General features: G+C 48.8%; 2 protein-coding genes across 3 annotated transcripts; both read right to left on the bottom strand.

Moving 5' to 3' along the window:
• Positions 1-288: 288 nt before the first annotated feature.
• Positions 289-4,927, bottom strand: LOC147255312 (uncharacterized). Of its 2 annotated transcripts, none has more exons than XM_086212510.1 (10): positions 4,570-4,927; positions 4,297-4,470; positions 3,805-3,962; positions 2,836-3,034; positions 2,612-2,708; positions 1,374-1,545; positions 1,254-1,303; positions 988-1,093; positions 678-895; positions 289-429 (listed from the first exon to the last, which is right to left on the bottom strand). In XM_086212510.1, exons 1-10 carry the CDS (start codon positions 4,809-4,811, stop codon positions 388-390), a joined length of 1,458 nt encoding a protein of 485 aa, XP_086068636.1. In that variant the 5' UTR covers positions 4,812-4,927; the 3' UTR covers positions 289-387. The 2 variants fall into 2 exon arrangements, with proteins under 2 accessions (XP_086068636.1, XP_086068637.1); XM_086212511.1 differs by having other exon boundaries at positions 4,297-4,465; positions 4,570-4,715.
• Positions 4,928-5,881: 954 nt separating this feature from the next.
• Positions 5,882-21,220, bottom strand: mecp2 (methyl CpG binding protein 2). Its single transcript, XM_086212952.1, has 6 exons — positions 21,103-21,220; positions 18,945-19,122; positions 18,648-18,856; positions 18,374-18,567; positions 18,143-18,279; positions 5,882-16,441 (listed from the first exon to the last, which is right to left on the bottom strand). Exons 1-6 carry the CDS (start codon positions 21,132-21,134, stop codon positions 14,024-14,026), a joined length of 3,168 nt encoding a protein of 1,055 aa, XP_086069078.1. The 5' UTR covers positions 21,135-21,220; the 3' UTR covers positions 5,882-14,023.
• Between the last annotated feature and the right edge of the window lie 658 nt (positions 21,221-21,878).

Below are 21,878 nucleotides of genomic sequence, written 5' to 3'. Positions count from 1 at the left end.
AACCCCCACCACCGAACATACGGACGTGTGCGTCGCTCATTTCCCTGACAAGTTACTACATCTTTGTCCATTTGTCTAGGAAGTCCTTCAGTCCAAAATGGCGGCCAATGCTCCATGACGATGTTGCGATGCAACCACCAATTAGCTTTGACTTCTCATCAATGCAAACTCTTTGGCATTTATTTTGTCGAATTCTTACAATTTCTTTCCTTCGCTGGCCACCAGGCCTTGCCAGGTTGCCCCTCAGTCATGTGACGCTCCTGGCGTCCACCAGAGGGGAGCGACATCTGCGATGCTGACGCTCGACTTTTTAAAATGTGAAACGCTTTTTATTGATTCAGATTTAAAAGTTTTAAAACATTTGAAGCAAGACGTGTTTCATCTTTGTCAGCGGTTCTCTGATCGTCTGCTACGGAGGCTGTAACGGCTCTGGAGATGATGATGAAGATGAGGATGACGATGAGGAGGAGGAGGATGGTGACGATGACGATGAAGAAGAGGAGGAGGAGGATGGTGATGGTGATGATGATGATGACGAATTTGGGGAAGAGCAGAAAAGGTCAGAGGTCAGTTATATCTTTCCTGTTTGGATCTTTGCATTTTTCATTATTGATCACTAAAAAGGCTCAAAGGTTTTTGATCAATTATTGAATTGACGATCAGAAGATCAGGCCCACCTGTCTGTCCTCCACCAGGATGCTGTAGACCAGAGGAGAGGACGACAAGTGGCGAGGACCTCGGCCTGGGCTTGCTGACACATTGTGGGAGGTGACGGGCCGCACCGAGGCATTGTGGGAGGTGACGGGCCGCACCGAGGCATTGTGGGAGGTGACGGGCCGCACCGAGGCGTCGCTAGCAAGGACCGTACTGCTGAGAAGACTGTCACAGCTCCAGCCTACGACACACAATTACATCACTGTCCAGAAGTGTGTGGACAACGTCTCAGAGATGAGATGGACACTGATGACATATGAAGTGGTGAGACACCTGAGAGATGAGACAGCTCAGAACTGTCTGTCCTTGGAGACACCAATGTGCTGCCCTCATCTGACACCTCATCTTCTTCTCTCCTCTGCATTTCTTTTCTTCTTCTCTGGCACAAAAACACAGTGTCAGAGGTCACGAGGTCAGGCGACATGGTCAACCCACACCTGGTTTCAGGTCACTGACCTGGAGACCAGGGGAGCAGACGCTCTACTAGGAGAACTGGTTCCAGTGGTGCCCTGTTGGTGATTAATATTTCATCTTCTCACCTTCACTTCCAGCTGGGCCTCCTCCTTCTTCTTCGTTGGTGTGAAACTCTCTGCAGGCACAAACACTGGGGTGAGGAGCAGTCAGGGAGGAAGCTCCATCACAGCTCCTCCAGGACTCACCTGCTCGCTGCAACACCTCCTGCAGTCGGTGCTGCATCTCTCGGAGCTGGTGCAGGACCTGCAGACTCTGCTGCACCGGGTCTCGGTACCGCAAACATACACACAGCAGAACACACACGCCTACACACACCATGATGCGCCGCAACACACTCACATACACGCTGACCAACTCCTGCACACACAGAGGAGAAACGATTAAACAGAACCACCGAGGGAGCGGACACATCAGGCTGAGACCGTGGGCGTCACGCCAGCATGCAGCCTCCTCATCAGAAGCTCCCAACTGTCACAGCTGAGAGGGGTGATGATGACATCACAGTATTCAGGCTCCCCACCTGACTTGAGGGAGCCTCTCACACTGAAACATGACGCTTTGAACTCGGTTACAGTCCACATGAGAGACTGCATCACGGTCCGTGTGGACCATCAGACCTCATCTGTCCTCACTCAGCTCTGCCTGTGGCGTCCTAATACAGACTCCAGGCACCGAACCGCTGCTCCTGGGTCCTGGATTTTGACCAAGACACCCCAGACCTCCCCGTCACTCCAGCTCCCCCAGGGATGTGTCCTGGGCCACCTGCTGTTCTCACCTGTGACACGGACGTGATGGGATTCATCTCCCAGGCAACGAGTCTGAGAGCAGACAGGAAGCCTAAAAGTAGAGAACTGTTGCAGAGCGCAGGAGACGGAGGGGCGGCGGAGCGATGAGGCTGCAGGTCAGATCTGCTCACAAGATGAAGGGAAGCAGCTCCCTCCACTGACAACACCTCCATCAGCAGGTGGAGGAGCAGAGCTCCCTGCATCACTCAGGGCTCCACCTCTGCCCCCCTCCCTCAGGCAGAGGGCTGTGCATGACATCAAGGGTGACGTCCAGCTTCTCCCCAGAGGCTGCAACTAAATACTGGACCGAAGCACCCCCCCCCCCCCCCCCCACCAGGAGCCAGCTGAGGTGCCTCACACATCCCAGGTGCCTCAATGGGAGGAGTTCCAGGCACATCCAGCAGGGGGCAGAACTGAACTCACGGGACGGATTCTAGAGGTCCCCCCACAGAGACTCAGTCTGCTGCCAGGAACCAGCTGACAGTGGGGACAGAAAACCTGCACGTCCGGACTGTCTATGACATCGGTGATGACATCAGTGATGACATCAGTGATGACATCAGTGTCATTGGCGCTAAATTCTATGTGGGCTTCTAAAGCGTTCATCTTCCCTCTGAGGGGAAGGTGAGGGCACTGACCATGTGTTTGTGTTCCGGATGATCAGAGGTCATCACGAACTGGTAGATCTTCCTCTCCAGGTAGAAGTTCAGACACACCAGAGGCAGCAACACCAGCCTACACACACACACACACACACACACACACACACACACACAATTCATTGATCCCCTGTAAGACGACTAAGGCTGATCTCAGGGGAGGTAGGAGGAGGAGTTACCTGGCTCTAAGTGGGAGGAGTTACCTGGCTCTGGAGGAGCGTTGGGTGGAGGTGAGGAGGAAGGAGGCGCACAGAGCGGCAGCATTGTAGAGGCAGGAGCTCAGACTCTGAGCCTCCATCAGCAGGAAACTCTGTAGGAAGGAAACTCTGTTGAAGAGTTCGGACAGCGCCACCTGCTGCTCCCTGGAGACGCTGCTGAGCTCCGAGAACACCGACCTCAGGCCTGCAGGCAGGTGGCGACATCACATGGTCACCACCAGATGACCAAACTGTTGGGAAGTGTCAGAGTGGGCGGGGCCACTGTAGTACTGCAGGATGTGTCCTTGACCCGGGAGGGAACTGATGATGTCACTAGCAGAGCTCCTTCCTAATGATGGCGCTCGCATCCACCTGCCACCACAGGTGAGTTCTACCCAGCCGGCCGAGGAGAAACACTGGCTCATGTGACCATGTCTGGCGAATATCAACAAGAGTTGGGTGCTGTCATTGTGGCAGAGATCAGACCCACAATGGTAACCATGGAAACCTGAAGACCACCTGGCCCCCTGAGCCTGTAGCAAGTTTAAGGTGAGGATGAGCTCCACCCTCCACCCAATGACCTTCAGGAGGCCAGCATGCACCCTCGCATCCGTCAGCAGATGACATCATGAATCAGTCTTTTAAAAATGTATCTTGCTTCAATTAATAAGAATAAAACATCTAACGAATCAATACAACAAGTGAAGAAACGAGACTGCATGACAGGCTCATGACTGGACTTCATCACCAAGCAACATCAGTGTATGAGTGCATGACACAGGCCCCTCCCACTCTCAACCCACAAGGCTCCTCCCACTCTCAACCCACAAGGCTCCTCCCACTCTCAACCCACAAGGCTCCTCCCACTTTCCCAGTCTCAGCCTGGGTGGTCTTAGCGACACTGATGGACCTCCCCAGCTGTTCTCAGTATGTGTGTGTGTGTGTGTGTATATATGTGTACATTGGGGTTCTTACCCTGGGTGGAGTCTCTCAGGGTGACTCTCAGCTCCTCCCCGTTTTCAAGAATCTCCTGCTGTGCCTGTAAGGCAGAACTCTGGGCTGATATCAGTTCTGCAGCCATCTGCCTGGTGGACTGAAGCTGCTTGGCTACACCTGCTGAACTTTCTGTGAGCCTGACACACACACACACACACACACACACACACACACACACACACACACACACACACACATCCTTGTACTTATATCTTTGTGAGCACTTTCATTGACACAATACATTCCCTAGCCCCTCCCCCTAACCGTCTCACCTGACTTCCTGATTCTAACCTTGACCCTAAAACCAAGTCTTGACCTTCAAACGGCCCTTTGAAAAAGTGCGGAACTGCTAAAATGTCCTCACTTTGTTGGTTAAATACGTATTCTAGTCCTCACTATGTAGCAAGTACAAGAACACACACACACACACACTTCTGTTTTCACCAGTCCAGGTGTGTCCAAGCGTGCTACCTGTACATAGTCCTCTCTGCTTGGCTCTGCCATGCTTCGGACTGCAGGAAGTGACAGATGGCGTGGGCGTGAGTGAAGAACTCCGTGTAGGTGTTAAAGGCCACCGTGTCCATTCCAGCGGTGCACCTGCTGATGACTGACCCCTCGGGGCATGATGGGAAATCTCTACCTGAGCTGGGACAGAAACAAACATGAACCAACAGAACACACACGCAAACTCAGTCTCTCTCTCTCTCTCTCTCTCTCTCACACACACACACACACACACAATACCTGCTCAGGTGACAGTGGGCGAATCTCAGCGCTATCCGACCCTGCGTCTCTGACGTCAGGTCCCTGCAGTGGGTGTCCAGGTTCTCCAGCGCGCGCGTCCAACAGTCTCCGTACCTGGGCTGAGCTGCGAGGCTCCGAACGCGCCGCAGCTCCGTCCAGCCGCGCTCCGAGTTCGAGCCGGCTGAGCCCGGTGACACCGAACCACTCAGGATTAGCAGCACCGCGACCACGTGAGCCGCCATCGCCACCTGAGCGCAGGTGAACTTGGTAGCCAATCAGAGCGCCCTAATGTCACCTGGTCAGAGGTCACCCAGAGTTCACATCCGTCATTGACCGAATGAGGGGTTTCCCAAAGGAAGGAAGCAAAATTGCGTCATCCTTGTGCACTGAAGTGACTCGTAAACCTTTGTGATGTCAAGGGTTCGTTTATAAAGAACTCGCTGTTTACGAGCGTCACAACCCCGCAGCTCCATTTGATTGAACCGTTTCATCACTTCGGTGATGCGCTGCGATCGTCGGCAGATGGCAGCAAAGCATCATGGGACTTGGAGTGTACTCCGTCACATGACGTCATGGCGGCTGCACAAGAGGGAGTTCCGTTTCGACTGTGACGTTGAATGATCGTCGTTACACATGCACCACTGAGCTTCCCTGTAGGATAAGCTTATTAACATATTAACGAGTATTACTACGACCAAGCGTAATATAATGGTGACATATTGATTTTATTTTCCTTTATTTTGTTTGCAAAGAATTTAAAAGTTACCTATCTGGCCTCGCTCCATGCTGCCGTCACAGAGGTAGGTGGTGCAGGCAGCATGGGCTGTCCTCCATGTTCCCTTCGATCCACAGTGCCACAGCTCAGAGCAACAGGGGAAAATATCAAATAATGGCAGCAATAATGGACTCTGAGACATTTGGATTTTCCATTGTTATATCATAAGAAGCTGGAGGGGGGAAGGCGTGTGGTCTTTCCTGACCTGGATGTGACCTAAAAATAATTTTGTTCTGTAAAGCCACAAGAATTGTGGTGATTGAACCAGTAAATCAGCTCTGGTGAACAAAAGTTGATGATCTTCCAGGTTCAGTTCATCAAGATCGTCTTCACTAATGAACCCTCTGATGATGCTGGAAGCCTGGATGCTACGTTAGCATTGCTAAGCTAACGTTAGCTTATGAAGGAACTACACCAACTGAACCTCCACCATCCACCGTTCTGGTGTTTACTGGTGGATCTGATGTAGAACTGAATCAGATAATATCTCCAGCTCCTGGAACCACACACCTGGTTTCAGATATCTCACCAAAAACCAGGTGACTCAGTATGTGTGCTGTCTCAGGTGTGTCTCTAGTGGGGAGGAGGCTGATGGGGTTGGAGATGGCACCACTAGCAGCTGCTTCTTGGTGTCGGCCTTTATGCTAAGCTAAGTTAAGGACTGCAGACTATAGCTTAAAGTACTGTGAGGGACCAATCTTCTCTGAGAATAGACGTGTTTATCAAAGCGGAATTACTTCTTTAAGCTGGAGGCTGCAGCTCATTTCAAACTAAATCTCATCTAAGAAGGTGAAAGATGTTTGAGGAGTGTCGCGTGAGAGCGGCAGTCCAGGCGTTTTCTCTGTTCCTGTGTGGTTGTTAGATTCAAACAGTCAGACGACCACAGTTCAGGGGACAACAAACGCTTTTAGTTAGAAAGAAAAATAAGAAACAGGTAAAAACTAGTTTGTCTACAGCAACAGTGTATTGGAGTTTCCACTGAATTCCAACCAGAGTAAAAGCAGAATATTCATCCTCAATAGAAGCAACTATGAAGTCACCACACACATCACTACTAAGTCTAGAAACACAACATGGCTTGGCTGACATGGTGGCTTCTGGCAAGACGCACAATATTATAGGCACTAAACTCTGGAACATGCAATATGGTAGCTGGTTACTGTAGTTCGTGCCGGTCGAGTCCTGTGGTGCGAGTCCAGTCATAGAGGGACGTTTGATTTCAGACCAGGAGGCTGCTGCTGCGTGAGTGGCAGCATGCTAACAGGCTAACTGTAATGAGCAGACTGGGTGGCAGGTGGAGTGCCACGTACGCAGAGGTGAGGTGGTGCAACATCAGGTGACATGTCAGGTGATCCAGGCACAGGTTGAATCCAGGATGAAGACATTCAGGTTTGTTTGGTTTAAACATGACAACTTTCTGGGAGGTATGCTAATTGTCGACCATGTTCAAAGCCAGAGCAGCAGAGACCTTCTCACCTCTCTGGACCATCCTAGAGCTCAGACCCACAGACAGCTGACTGACAAGACCGTCCCTGCCTGCAAGGACAGAACTAGAGATGTGTTTCAACTGAAATGTTGTTCTTTTAGAATCAGACACGTAGCAGGAACTACTTTCCTGACTGGGCGCAGTGATTTGACGCAGCACCTCCAAAGCTCCATTGGAACTTGGGTCAACAGAACCAAAGGTTTGTTGAGGACTAGAAAAGCGACTGCTGCTACTGATGATGATGATGAGGAGGATTCCTGCTGGACACACCAGCATCCTGGACCTGAGCTAGCTGATGCTAACACTTCCCACCCACTACCAGACATTGGGCTAAGCTAACTAGCCTGGACCTGAGCTAGCTGATGTTAACACTTCCACCCACTACCAGCCATTGGGCTAAGCTAACTAGCCTGGACCTGAGCTAGCTGATGCTAACACTTCCACCCACTATCAGACATTGGGCTAAGCTAACTAGCCTGGACCTGAGCTAGCTGATGCTAACACTTCCACCCACTACCAGCCATTGGGCTAAGCTAACTAGCCTGGACCTGAGCTAGCTGATGCTAACACTTCCACCCACTACCAGCCATTGGGCTAAACTAGCCAGCGTCCAGGACCAGAGTTAGCTGAACTGGAATCAAGTCATAGAACTGCAGGTTGAGACAGTCCAAGTCATTCAGAGTCTGAATCTGATTACATCACAACATTTCCTATTTTTTACCTTTTGTTCACAGAAAAAGTTGAGCAACACTCTAGTTCTACTTATGCAGACAATGACTGCTTTGGAGAGAAGTGTCGTGAAGGACTTCTGAGGTGTAGTCTCCCCATGTTAGCCTTCAGTGCAGCTGAGCCAACTCGCACTCAGCTGTCCGGTGAGGGTCTGGAGCTCAGTGATGCACCAGAGGAGAGGAGCTGTCTGTCTGCTCGTCTGGCTCCAGACACGATGGCAAATAAGTGCGTTTCTCAAAAAGTTGGCATGTTCTTTTAAGGGGGATGAAGCTTAATTTTTCAACAAGGTTGTTGCTAAAGTGCTGGAGTTTCAGCGCCTGTCAGGAGTCATGTGACCATGAAGATGGAGGTTAACGGACTGATCATTTACATTCCAACAGTACCTGCAGGTCAGATTCAAGAGCTCAGTACAGAACGGGTTCTTGTTTGGAGAGAGTGAGCAGATACGTTGTGTTCAGACTAAACAACAAGAGGATTTCCTGACTTTCTGTTACTTCTGCAAGGTTGTTTCAGCCTCAACCGAATCTCGTAGAAATATGACCACAACCTCTTCACACCACGTTATGTGCTGGTAGAACGACATCTGTTACACCAGGAACACGGAAACACCGGCGGAAGGATCCGCCCGTTGCGGAGGGACACAATCCTGGATTCACTAAACTTGATTTTAGTTACTCACTGACAACAGCTTTATTCACTGTGGTTCAGTTTCGGCACGGTCCACACTCAGGTAATGTTATGACAATGTCGCGGTTTGGATTTAATTTGTGAAACACAGAGTTCTTAACGGGATTTCACCGGTCTTTTCCTCTCGCTGATCCAACCACCACCTGCTGTGTGACACTGATGAACTGGTGAAACCACCACAACAGAGGGTCCTAGTTTATCAACGCTGACGCTGTTTCTGTGGTCTAGCCACGTAATTTTGGCAAAATGATGTGCTGCCAAGCCAGAGGGTATTCAGAGGTTGTGGTTGTTTTGTGCTCTCGCCCCCCGTTGTGTAAAGCCACTTCTCCTCCAGACTATTTCCACTTTTTGTTCCCTGTCCAGTCGACATGGAGGAAAGGTTCATTTACGAGGCTGGGAAGCAGCAGATCCACTGAGAGCGTTGCAAGGAAACCAGAGTGAACAAATCTGAGCTGAAACACTGAACTTGTTTGTGTCACCGTGTGTTCGCCAGGGAAAGAGACACTTTTCCATTCAGTCCGTCAGGTGTCACAGGGGAAGAGAGCTACTATGAGAGGTGGTTATTATAAAGATCATGTGACTTGAAATCCTTTTTTTCATGTGGAAGCCAGACTTCACACAGTAGTATTACCCGAAGAACTTGGCCTGCGTGGCATCTGCACACGATCGCATACATCCCTGTTTCAGAGCAAACTTCCTGTGTAGGGACGGGAGGACAACCACCGCAGCAGCACGCCATCAATCAGACCCTTTTGGTAGGGGAGGCACACGGAAGCTTCTCTCCAGTAGAAGCACAAGACAGCCTGCAAACAGCATTTCAAGGACTGTGAGAGGACAAAGACTGTGACGAGACAGAAGCGAAATTCTGAGCACTGTGTCTGGCAGGTTCTGCTCATCATCAGGCAAATATCATCATGATGCTGCCGCCATCTTGCCCTGGGGGCTTCTCAGTGGCGGCAACAGGGAGGGAGGAATGAATGCAGCCAAACACAGGCATGAGACATGATCCAGAAAGCAGCAACGCTTCACCTGTCAGCACCACAAGAACCCGACCAACCCAAACAAAGCTGGGATGGCTCCTCTGATGTTCCCAGCGAAGGACAGCTAAATCTCCCAGAGGTTCTGTGGAGACGCCTAAAGTCCAAAGTCGCTCTGATCCAATACGGCAGAGCTGGGGGGAACCCTGCCCAAGACAGGCTACAAAGTTCTGAATGACAGATTTTGGCCCAATTCAAAAAAATCCTCTAAAAACATTTTCTCTTTGTTATGATGTGATATGAAGTGCAGATTAATGGAAGAAAGGCCACTTAAAAAAATTGATCAGAAGTAAGTGACAGGGTCTGAAGACTCGGAATCTCTGTTCCTCCTCCTGCTGCTCTCGGATCGTCACACTTGGGTCGTCATTTGCAGGTTTGTTTAGTTTCTGTTGTCAGAACATCCTGGTTCTGGTCCAGCAAAGTTTGATCACAGCTAAGAAACACTGTGACCAAGCAGACATCAAAAATTTGCTGCAAATGAAGTTCCGTGATCAGAGTCGCTCACAAAGGTAGCAAAGATCCAGGTGACTGACAGAGGCTTCAGTCTACCCTGAACAAGACAGAACTGAGCGACAGAAACCTGCCGCTGAGGAACGCACACCTTCGTGGCCACTAAAAAGCAATGCAGTCAAGGTGACGCCGCAGGACGCTGCAGACCTGAGAAGCCGACTGGTATTCAGACCAAAAACAGGTGGTTAATGGAGTCTCGTGTTCCAGTGGGACTATGAGATCTGACCCAGTTGAAGGGGGGATTTATGGATTCGAAGGTGTATCATACAGAACATTCGATGGTAAGGGTGCTCCGAACGTTCTGCCGACGATCATAACCCGGCAACGCAGTCTCTAAATAATTAGATGGGCCGCATTGGAGCCGATCAGGTAACTCAACATGCGTGAGAAAGCTCCATCTCATTTAGCAGTTCATTGAGGTGTTTAAAAGGGATAATAGGCAGTGGAGTGGAGGAAGAAAAGGAAAGACATCCAGCACTGAAGCCTCGTCAGACACTTGCAGGTTGGTCACGTCATTTCGAACGCAGAGAGTTAGGAGATAGCAGCTCGTAAGAGGGAGCAGAACAGGAGACGCTCAGCTGTTGGTAGCAAAGATGCTACGACGACAGCAACATTACAGCAAGAAACCAAGGGAAGTGTCAGCCAAAGTAAAAGAACTGATCTGCCTGGTTCCCCAGCTGCTGCTGTGGAGGGCCAGTTCTTCAGACGTGTGTATACTGGTGTGTAATCTGGATCCACTCTTCCAGGGCCTAAAGGTTTGACATGTACCAGTCCCATTCCAGTGCTGGACTTTGAGAGAACAGTTGTGGGCAGACTGGTGTGGAACATTATTGTGGATCAAACCTTTTGTTGTTACTGCAGTTTTTAGAATATCGATGAAGGCCCTGCGGTTCCTCTTTTGAGAAGACCTGATTTTTGTTTTCTCAGTACATTTAATTTGCGCTAACTTGGTTTACTTTGTACGTTTAGCAACTTTTTTTTTAAAATGTCATTTATTTCATCCCTCAGGAAAATTAAATTTGTTAATTCTATGTTTTGCTTAAATATGAAGCAAGTGCAGGCTAACAGAGAGAGAGGTGCTGCTGCAGTGTCTGCCGTTTAACAGTTGTCCATGACACTTCCTCATCTCTTTATTGTAATACTGAAGAACAACAACAACAACAACAACAATAATAATAATATGAAGAAGTAAATAAATGTCACATGAGAAATAGAACTCTTGGAATAAAGCCTGTGATTGATGATAGGCCCCGAAATCCTGATCGGAACACCCTTATTTCATGGTGGTGACTATTTTATCTGACAACTAATGAAACTAGGTTCTTGCAACATGATGTCACATTTTCAGGAGCTCTTCCCCTTCGCAAGTGGGGTCCACATGGGCTTCACCTGGACTGGTCTTTGAGTGACCCAGAAATATTTAGCTCAATTCTAGTTCCCACTGTAGGAGCAGATCGTTTGCAAGGTGAAGCTCAAGACTCGTGTGCTGAATTGTACGGTCTGAATGTCTCAAACTGCCCAGCAACCCCTGCTGACCCTTCAGGCGACTGATAACCATCAATGAACAAGAGTTTGAGAATTCAGGGTAAGGCATGAGTTCATCTACTGGGCTAGCGATGATGCCCGCAAGGCATAAACATGCTGCCTGGCCGTCCTGCGTAAAAAAGTCTGAAAAGATGCTGTACATGGACGTGAAGGCTCTGGTTTATATCGGCCAGACGAGGAAGAGGAGGCGTTGTAGAGGCCACAGGTCCACCAATTTGAAATGCTCTACCACTTGCCACTTTGCCCCAGAAAGGGAACTCAGACCTTAGGGAATTCCCTACACTGGGATAGCCTGAAGTTGGCTGACCAAAATTTCTGACAAGACAAGAATTCAATCCAAACATCAGGAGCAGCGGAACTGTCGTGGCTACCCTGTGTAAACAGCATGATAAATGATGACAGCTTAAATTTGATCAGACGAAAATGGGCTCAAATCACATCTACATGCCTCACTTCCACAGACACGTATGTGGAGTCCTTGGATTCTGTGGTCTCTGATGTCTGCTATCAATCAAGTGTATGAGGACGCAGCCTCTTGAGGACATTAAGACATTCTGTGGATGAACTTTAGCAACATTCTGCACCATGATAGGGTTTTATGTCACACTTCTGATGCAAGCAAAACCGTGTCCTGGTGACTACATTTGCGCCTCCTCTGATCAGTTGGGTTGCCTGTTTGGGAGATGAGGAAACTTGGAACTCCAGAACAACGAGACAAAACAACGACCAGCACAGCTTCGTGGGGTGGGCCTTAGAACTGGTGACACACAACTGGAGCAAAAAGCAAAAAATGGGGGAAAGGCACAAGGTAGATTGAAAAAAGTAAATATATACAAACTGTAACCAAAAAAAAAGTGAAAATATGCAATTTTGCTGCAGGTGAAGTGAATGACACAAGTTGAAGATTGTCAACTCAAGGAAACGATGTGAAGCTGTAGTCGACCAGATCTGAACTCTATTCGGAAAACAAAAATTTTGTAAAGTCTTAAAAGAGACCTGACAAAGACCGCCATCATGATGTCATTATTTCTGAATCATCTTGATCCATTTATTGCTTTTAAATCAAATTCAAATCGAGGGCCACAGTCCTTTCTCGGTGTAAGGACCCAGACACGGTGGGGTTAGGTCTTCAGAGGTACTTAGGGGGGGTTACATGTGTCCAAGGAAACAATGGTGTTATTTGGTTGGTTAATGATGGAGGTAAGAACATTCACAGCTTGTGTTTATTTGTGTTACTCACATGAGCAACATGAATAAACACACAATAAACTTGCAAAAGTAACAGCTGAAGGCAAAATGTTTGCTTGATGTTTGGTTTGAACACATTCAGTTGTCCTTCACTGTCTGAACTGGTTCCGTTCTGTAAAAATCGCTCCGAAATGCTCTAAAATGTCAACCTGTATGTACTTCTCTGCACACTGAATAGTTTTGCATTGCTGCCTCATGCGTTTCCCAATGTGACACTGAACCAGACTTCTGTCAGGGTTTAACTTTCACAGTAAAGCCAAACCGGGTCGACCTCTGCGTACATGTCTCCCAGCGGCATTCAGGAGGTTGATTGTACAAACTGGAGGAGTGCAAACTGTTCCAGACATTCAACACAAAAGACAGTTCTCACGATAAAAATGAGTTCATTTCCCACTCTGTCATTAAGACTGAAACTAAAATAAAGCTACCGTAAAAGTGGGTTTGGTTGGGTATTAAAATGCGCTTCCTTTGGAAACAAAAACTCTACCAAGACAAACAGATTCAATGTAGACCATAATGGAAGAATCTCTAACCTGGAAGAACAACTCGCTGCTTTTGAAATTCTTCAACGAGGACTTCTCAAACTTCCTGTAGCTGACTCAAACATGAGTCTCGTCTGTTTTTAGGGAGGAGTGATCCAGAACACAAGTATTTCAAATGACATTCAAGACTCACTTCAGGATGATAACAATACTTAGAAATTTGATTGGCTACTTGTAGGGGGCAGTCTGGAAGTGGATGGAACCTGTTCCATCCTTGTTGTTTCTTATGAGTTTAATGAAAATGTGAAGAAAGTGAGATTCCTAAGAAACCAGTTTAAGGTGCAAACCACCGCCCCACATCCCCTTTGAGGATTTCAGTCAATAGGAGGAGTTTTAGTAAGAGACCGTCAGTCAGGAGCAGGATTTTAAATAAGGGACTGTCAGTCAATAATATCAGACTTTAAAGCTGTATAACAGAGACAAAACAGTAAACTATCAAAATACGAAATAAAAAACTGGTTATATTCCGGAAGCAACGTTTCATTCGGAGTAATGTGTTGTTAAGCATTGGGTTTTTAGTTCCAAACTGCTCCCCCCCTCCCCATGGAGACTAGCGGGACACAACAGCTGCCTTTTGATTATATATACACACAAACTTTTTTGTATCAATTTTTCCTTTTCATTTTGTTTTTCCTAGAAAAGACACTATCTCCTCTTCTGCTGTCCTTCAGTGCCATGTTGGCTCTCAAATACACAACTTGACAGAGTCTCCAGACAGAATCAAACAGAAAAGACTCTGAGAACATCCTACCCTCTCGGTGTGACGCTGTCCCCTTCTACCTTGCAACAGTGTAAAAACATGAAACCTCCATGGACAGCCCAGTCACACTCCTCTGGACCTGGTGCTGCTTCAGTCAGTCTACCAATCTGTTGACCTGTTCATCAGCCTGAACAATCAGCTGACTCGTTCACTGACAGCAGTCCGTGACTCTACGGTTTCTTCTCGGCTGGGGCAGGGAACAGCGGATTGGGGGACAATGTCTCTGAGCTCCCTGCCCTCACCTGCTGCTTCTGGCTCTGCCCGAAGCCTGGCCCGGTTCTCTGCCCCAGACACAAGGCCAACTCCGGCTCCTGTCCCTACTCCTGGAGGACCAGGAGGCAAGGAACTGGGAGGCCTCAAGGTGCTGTTTGACCCCCTTTCTCCTCCTAAAATCTCTCTGCTTTCTGACCCCACCTGCAGCTCTCCTCTTCCCTCGGCCCTGATACCCTCCGTGCTGACCTCTCGACTTGCCAGCAGGCTTCCTCTGCCAGGGCGTGTGGTGCTCAGATCTTGAGGCTGCTCACTCTGGTTCTGCTGAGCAGTTACGAGGTTGGGTCTATTGAGGCCAAGAGAGGGTTGGTTGAGTGAAAGCTGTGACAAGTTGGGCCTTGCAAGCTGTGGCTGGGAATGAGAGTGGGACTGAGGGTGTGCCTGTGAATGAATCCGCTGAAAGTGTGGTTGTGCTTGGGACTGGGACTGAGGTGGCCTGGGCAGGGAGAGAGACTGTCTGGGTTGTGATCTGTGTTGAGTCTGAAGATGATGCCTCATCTGTGGTTGGGGCTGTGCTTGATGCCTGGATTGCAGGTGAGGCTGAACCTGGGCAGGGGTCCTGGCCTGGGGTTGTGGATGAGCCTGAGCAGGGGTCCTGGATTGGGGTTGAGGTTGATGTTGGGCAGGGGTCCAGGACTGGTGTTGAGGCTGAGCTTGAGATGGGGTCCTGGACGGTGGTTGTGATTGGGCAGGGGTCCTGGTCTGGGACTGAGGCTGAATTTGGGCTGTGGTCCTGGGCTGGGTTTGAGGCTTACTTTGGGTTGGGATTCTTGTTTGGGTTTGCACATGAGGCTGGGCTGTAGTTCTGGGATGCAGTTGCGGCTGAGATTGTGCCAGGGTTCTAGACTGGGATGGAGTATGGGCTTGGGTCCTGGCCTGGGGTTCAGCTTGAGGCTGCAGTGACTGCCGGGACTGGGGTTGAGACTGTTGTTTGAGCTGTGTTAAGGGCTGGGAAGAGTGCCTTTGTTGGATCTGAGGTTGGAGTGTTGTGGAGGATTGGGTTTGCAGATGTGGCTGCCTTGTCTGGGGTGGATGGGCATGCAAGATGGCTGAGGACTGTGGGGGATGTGACTGAAGTGGTGTGTACTGAGTTTGAAGTTGGGTCCTATGCTGGCCTGATGGGTGGAGAGGCGGTGATTTTTGGGGGGAGGCCTGGGTCTGGCTGTGGGTTTGAGACTGGGGTTGTTGGGGCCGTGGTTGAGGCAGTGAATGCTTGGTAGGAGAGGACTGGGGTGCCGGGTACTGAGGCTGGGCATGAGGTTGACTAGAGGACTGTGTCTGGAGTTGCTGTTGGAGATGGGGTTGGGGCGGGTGGCGTGTCTGAGAGGGCAGATGGCGGGCCTCAGATGGGGACTGAAGCATGGATTTGGCCTGGGTTTTGGGAGGAGTTTCTTGGGTGTGCGATGATTGTTGAGTTGTGAGCTGGGGTACAGTCTGCAGCTCAGTGTCAGGTCTGGACTGGCTGGAGGGTGCAGGGGGTCCAGAGACCGGATGAGGAGGAAGAGACTGATCTGACATGGAGCCAGGGGTCTGTTGGTGGCGATGATGATGATGATGATGGTGATGGTGGTGATGATGGTGGTGTTTGTGAGGTGGCCGGTCCTTCCTTTTGTGGCTTTTTGATGGACTAATGCTACTGCTGCTGCTGCTGCTACTCCTTCCTGCCCTCCCCTCTCCTCCTTTATCACCTACATCCTCTCCTACTTCCTCTCCTGTACTTCCTCTGTCTTCTGCAGCTGTTTTCTCCTTGTGCTTCCTCCCTTTATGCATCTTATGTCCATGTGATTGACTTTCTTCTGAACCAGTAGGCTGCTTCTGTGATTGTGATTGGCTCTGCTCAGAGGGGGTAGAGTGAACTTCTGAGGTTGGAACTGATTCCCTCACTCCTCCCTCCCCCTCTGTAGTGGCCTTAGTTCCAGTCTCAGTAGTCGAAGCTGCTAGAGTCTGAACACTCTCCCTCTCCTCTATTGCCTCTCTCGTTTTACGTTTTTTGATTGGCAGGGCTGTTTCCTGGACAACAGGTTTGGTGGAAGACTCCTTGGCTGCTCTCCGTTTGGCCTCAGCGGCTATGATGGCAGCTGCAGCATAGCTCCCTGCTGTTGACATACCAGAGGTCGATGCTGAGGAGGAAGATGCAATGGCAACAGTTGATGCTGCTGAGGCAGAGGCTGGTTTCCTGCCACGTTTTTTGGGGGCGGTCTGTGGGGGGGCTGGAAGTTCCTGCTCTGATTTCCTCTTCCTTCCAGGGCGGGATTTGGTGGACGCCAGGGCTGGAGAGACCACCTGCAATGAAATTAACCAAAAATTTCCATTTCCATCCACAACATTACTACATTCTTAAATATTCTCATAAAACACTGAGCTAACAATGTGCTCATGCCTGCCAATCCCCAGGTAACCAGCACTGCTGAGTGCTGCTGACATACCTGAATTTTGTATCGCCAATCAGAGCAAGAATGATTGAATTTCTTTGTCCACAAACCTTTGAAATACTTCCACACAGAGGTTAGAGTTTAGACCACATATCCATATTGCTTTAAACAAGGATCATGACTTTTTTTTTTCTCTTGGCTTCTCACGGGAAGCTCCAAAAGCCAACCAATATATAATGTAATATATTATATCACCTTTTAAAGTAATCTTCTGTTTTCAGTCACCACAAAACAGTGGGGATCACAGTTACGCACTGTGGCGGGTCTTACCCTCATTCGTGAACAGACACACAGAAGACTCTGAAGCCTGACACCCACTGGCCAAAAAAATCTGCTGATATCTGACGGTGAGAATAGGTTTAATTGGCATTCACTCCTGAATCACATGACCCTGCAGTAGACATGGGTATCCATTGGCTTACTTCAGATCTGCATTTATGAGAACACAAATCCCAGGTGAATGTGGTCATTTCAATCTCTGACAGACATACAACAAGTAGCCAGAGCTCCATGATCAACAATATACATTGAGGCAATGAAAGCCTCCAAAACTGTCACGTCAGTCCTAAATAAAACCCGCTTGTGTTCAAGCTGCGATGCAAACGTCATATTGTTGAAGCTGAGTTTGAAAAAAGACAGTCCTCTATGCTGCTTTTACAGCTACAAAAGACTGTATACAAACCCAGTATGCGTCACGTCCATGGTGTTTTGAGAATGCTGTTGGATGCACAAGAAAAATCCCAATGGGAACAGTATTAATTGGCTTTTATTAGTTGGTTTACTTTGGTTAAATAACCTGCATGAACGCAAGAGTGTTCACCAGGACAGAGGTCCAACTTTCACCTAGGGCATTAACTCGCTTCAGTGCCAATCTGACCTGTATCTTTTCAGCTTAGGCGTGTCCCAGTGGAGAGAAGAAAACACCTAGCGAAACTAGCAGTTAAAGAGTAGCGCTTTCATCAGGCAAATTTGAATTGCTGAGGTCACCAAATTGGGTACACGATACTCGCAACTGTTGATCCTCCACATGAAGAACAAACACATTGCACACAACCAGGCACATCCACAGTCCCCTCTACAAGACCCCTTTAGGAACCAGGTCAGAGCTCTTTTACAACTCACATTCGAAGTGATGGCCAAACCTTCATGACTTCTCTGGTATTCTGGCAAGAATAAACAACTGGTTCAAGGGTGGTCCATAACCAGGACAGAATCAACACCACTTCTCCTAAATACGGGGTTCAGCATCAGCTTTGGGGGTAAGAGTTTCCTACGGCACCCCATGTTCTCCCCTACATTTGGTCCCTTTTGTTAAAAATATTGACCACTAAGTTGTCTATTCTCTCCCTTAAGAAGCACCCATTCCTGACATAGATGTCACCTTATATTGACTATCTCAGTGATCTGAGCCAAGTTTGCTGTTGAGTGATATGGTATCAGGTTCAGCTCCATCCTCACCAGAAACATTACCCTCAAAGTACAAACTGCCAGCTACAGGAAAATGAGGCTAAGTAGCCCGCGCGCTACCCCCATTGCATTGGACTGAGCGTACCTTAGAGGCAGTAGAGGTGGTGCCAGTGGTGGACTCTGCCTTGCTGAAGGGCATCTTGACCAATAGTTTGCCTGGAGTTTTCTCAACCACACGCTTCATGGCCACACCCTCTGTAGCCTGGCGCATCTTTCCACTGCCTAAACACACAGAGGCATAGACATTGGACAAAAGACTTAACACAGCTCATCCCTACACGATTCTGCCGGAATCCCAGCCAAATCTTATGTGTACCTTTAGGCCGACCACGGCCGCGCCCTGCTGGTTTAACCACTTTTGGCTTTTTTGGGGGGCGTTTCTCCCGGCGGGAGGGGCTTCCACGTCCAGTCACAGTGAAATCAAAATCGTTGGGGTCAGTGGTTGTGTCACCAACTTTCTGGAAGTAAGCGATAAGCTCCACCTTGGAACGAAATGCCTTGCCCTCCGAGCTTCACAACAAGAGAAAAACAAGAGAATGTCATCGCCAATGCAGGGCTGCGACTCTCTCGCTCATCAGCTGAGAACTTACTTGATCAGGTAGACATCAAACTTTCCTGCTGAGCGTCCAGATTTCCTCTGCTTGAGTTTGCGGGTCCAGCCTTCAGGTAGCGATGGGTCATCGTACAGCGGCCCACGGTCCCGGATGATGGACCGTCGCTGCCTGGGAGAACCTGCAGCCTCACTTCCGGCCACCAACTCTGAAGCCGGCTCTGAGGGGCCTGCCACTGGCTCAGACGCCTGCGGGGAGAGAACGATCGGAGGATTATATCATTATGCGATATCAAAAAATTCCCTCTCTGCCCGCCTCAAAACCACCTTCACTTACCTGGGTCTGTGGCTCCTCCCCTGACTGTGGCTGCTGTGTGGCAGTTGCAGAGTCTGCTCCCTGGTCAGCATGGCGACGTTCCCTGCGGGCCTTCTTGGTCTTACTGTGGGACCTGTCTCTCTCACGGCCCGAGGCCTGGGGGTCAATAGGATCATCCTCTTCCTCCTGGCCCTCCTTTCTGTGGAAAACAGATGACATCATGGCTGCCAATATTACATCACTGATATCAAATGGTCAAAGCCTCTCATCACGTCCAACAACATATATAAATCCACAAATAAATGTGGCTTGTCATGCGCCTCTTTGTCATGGTCAGATGTTCCAGGCTCTGGTTGCCAAGGGGCCTTGGGACCCTGTTGTCCCTTATTTTTCATATAGTCACGGCAATCACGCCCTTTAACCGAATACCCGCCCACTTTGTGCTACCATCACCTCAAGTTGCTGCATTTCCCTGATGTTCCACATCCCACTTCATCTCTTCCTGTTACTTCACGTGTGCTCTGTCCTCATATCAGCCTCATGTCCCTGGATACAAGTGACACGCTAGCTGCCAATCACTGTGTTAGCTTGTGCCTTCTGGTGTGAAGAGAAGATGAGTGAAACCAGAGACCGTGGTTGATTAAAAAGGACGGGTCAGCTCACCAATAAGACTGACTGATATAAGAACATCGTTTTGTGTGGAAAAATGCAGGATAATATCAACGTTCCATGTCCAGAAAAACAGAGCAACCCTCAGATTGATCCCACAACCCTGACATAGACCCACCTACTCTTAAACTAGTGACTGTGCGACACTGAAACTAGTGATCCTGTGACCCTCCAGCTGACCCTGCAACCTTCAAACTAGAGACCCTCTACACCTTTAACTCTTAATCCTGTGCCTATCTGATTGACCTTACGACAACCCTGAAACTTGTGTTCCCGCGACCTTCCAATTGTCCCTGCAACCCTGAAACTTGTGATCCTGAGATCCAATAACTGACCCAAGGACTCCGACAATGGTGACCCTTTGACCCTCTGATTGACCCTGTGGCCTAAGATTAACCCTCTAACCCTAAAATTGATCCTATGACCCTCAGATTGACCCTATGACCCTTAGATGGAATCCTTGACCCTCAAATTGACCCTATGATGATGTGATTGCTGCTGTTACCCTTAGCAGGGGTCTTGGCCTTCAGGTTGGGAATAACTCTGTGTGTGTGTGTGTGTGTGTGTGTGTGTGTGTGTGTGTGTGTGTTATGAGATGATGATGAAGCTGCAGGTTCACCTGCAGCCACAGAAACAGGAAGTAAGCTGCTTTCAGAAACTGGGCCACGCACACTTGTGCCTATTAACACACTCTCCACTCTCACTCACACACACACACTCACACACACACAGAGCTATGTTTCCATCACTTCAGAGGACATCAGGTTAACTTACTTCCCACACCTCAACATTTAAACATAAAGACACACAAATACACAAGGAGGAAGTTGTTTTTGTCCCTAGAAGGAGGGTGAGTCGGCCTCCTCAGTGTGACGATGTAAACAGATTCGTGTTCACACAGCACGATGAACACTTGGGACAAACCCACACGGGGCTGCCTGGCTCAGCAGCACCTTGGCAGCCTCCTGCTGCCAGTATGAGCTCGCTGACGGCGGAGGGCGTCTAACGGGATGTGTGAGTGTGTGAGACTCATTTTACAACAGTTAGACACACTTGGACAGACTTCTCGGCTTTCTAGAAAACACTGTGTTTGGCTAACGAGCTAGCTGCCTGTTAGCTACCTGCCTGACTGGCGAAGACGGGTGGAAACCACCGGTGACCGCGGCTGTGATGCGCCTAGCCGGACACGGCGCCGCCGCCCCCCGGCCTGACTTCTCGGAGAGTTGTGTGGAAGTCAGACCGAGTCGGCGGGGCACGGAGAGCGCGTTAGGCTAACGCTGACGACCAATCCTCCGCTCCGGCCAAAGCGTTACAGCAGCAGCTAAACTAAAGACTGAGCAATAAGTTGGTGACGTATTCCCGCTAACCCCGCTCCACCGAGACAGGCCGGGGTAAAAATCAACGCACTTTTACTTCAATAAAACACACGACAGAAAAAGCTCGGTGGCGGCCAGAGGCGGTGGCAGCAGTGGCGCTTTAACGGAGGATAAAATGTAGAAACCTCACTTACAGTCTCTCCTCTCCGCTCTCCACGGCGGCCATTTTTATTTAAATAAATAATTTTATATTAAAAAAAAGCCTCCAAACATCTCTGCTCCCTTTTGCTGCACCCCGCCCCCTCCGACTCCATTTCCAACCTCCGTCAGTGACCAAACATCGCGAGATCTGGAGGACGAAAGCTAGAGCAGCGCAGGGGCGGTGAATTACCGCGAGATTTTGCGTCAGAGAGGGTCAGCCTGAGATGTTTAGGACAGTTTCGAAAACCTGGAAATTTATTGTTCACAAGCAATGTTTATGAAGCAAATATTTCAAATAAACCAACGCAACGGAGTCAAAGTGACTCATCGTTACAGACGGAGAACATTTAAACCGTTTTCGATAAAGTGAAGAAAACAGTGTACACAAAACACGAAAGTGCATACAAAATATGATAAATAGTATAATAATAGTAAACATTCAGCAACGTGATTTGTAATATAAATAGTTGTCAACAATCATAATATTTACTACTGAAGCATTTGGTATTATGATAATATGGACCATTTGAAGGAACTGAATTCTGACCTTTGACCCTCAGAGACAAACAGATGTGTACACTTTTGTCCCTCACTTGTCATTTTATTGTTTGAGTTATCAGTTTACTTTGTCTACATCAGCATGCTGGTTGTCGTAACAGATTACAAATGTGAGGAGCGACAACCAGCTAACATACAAAAATGTGGAAACAGATCATAGTGTCAATGTGAAGGATTGCTTTTTAAAAGGTTTTCTTTAAGTATTTTTGTT

The sequence above is a fragment of the Aulostomus chinensis genome, chromosome 9 (assembly GCF_037954235.1).
Source record: "Aulostomus chinensis isolate RoL2024-O1b breed Wild chromosome 9, RoL_Achi_v1.0, whole genome shotgun sequence".
Lineage (NCBI taxonomy): Eukaryota > Metazoa > Chordata > Actinopteri > Syngnathiformes > Aulostomidae > Aulostomus > Aulostomus chinensis.
This window is presented reverse-complemented; position numbering and strand designations above follow the sequence as displayed.

Coding starts and splice junctions, on each gene's coding strand:
- LOC147255312 (XM_086212510.1), bottom strand. CDS start 4,811: ATGGCGGCTCACGTGGTCGCGGTGCTGCTAATCCTGAGTGGTTCGGTG. Junction 4,471..4,569: donor GCCCACTGTCACCTGAGCAG/GTATTGTGTGTG, acceptor TTTCTGTCCCAG/CTCAGGTAGAGATTTCCCAT. Junction 1,546..2,611: donor ATCCGGAACACAAACACATG/GTCAGTGCCCTC, acceptor CTGTGTGTGCAG/GAGTTGGTCAGCGTGTATGT.
- mecp2 (XM_086212952.1), bottom strand. CDS start 21,134: ATGGCCGCCGTGGAGAGCGGAGAGGAGAGACT. Junction 18,857..18,944: donor GGGAGGAGCCACAGACCCAG/GTAAGTGAAGGT, acceptor CTCTCCCCGCAG/GCGTCTGAGCCAGTGGCAGG. Junction 16,442..18,142: donor CCACCTCTACTGCCTCTAAG/GTACGCTCAGTC, acceptor ATTTCATTGCAG/GTGGTCTCTCCAGCCCTGGC.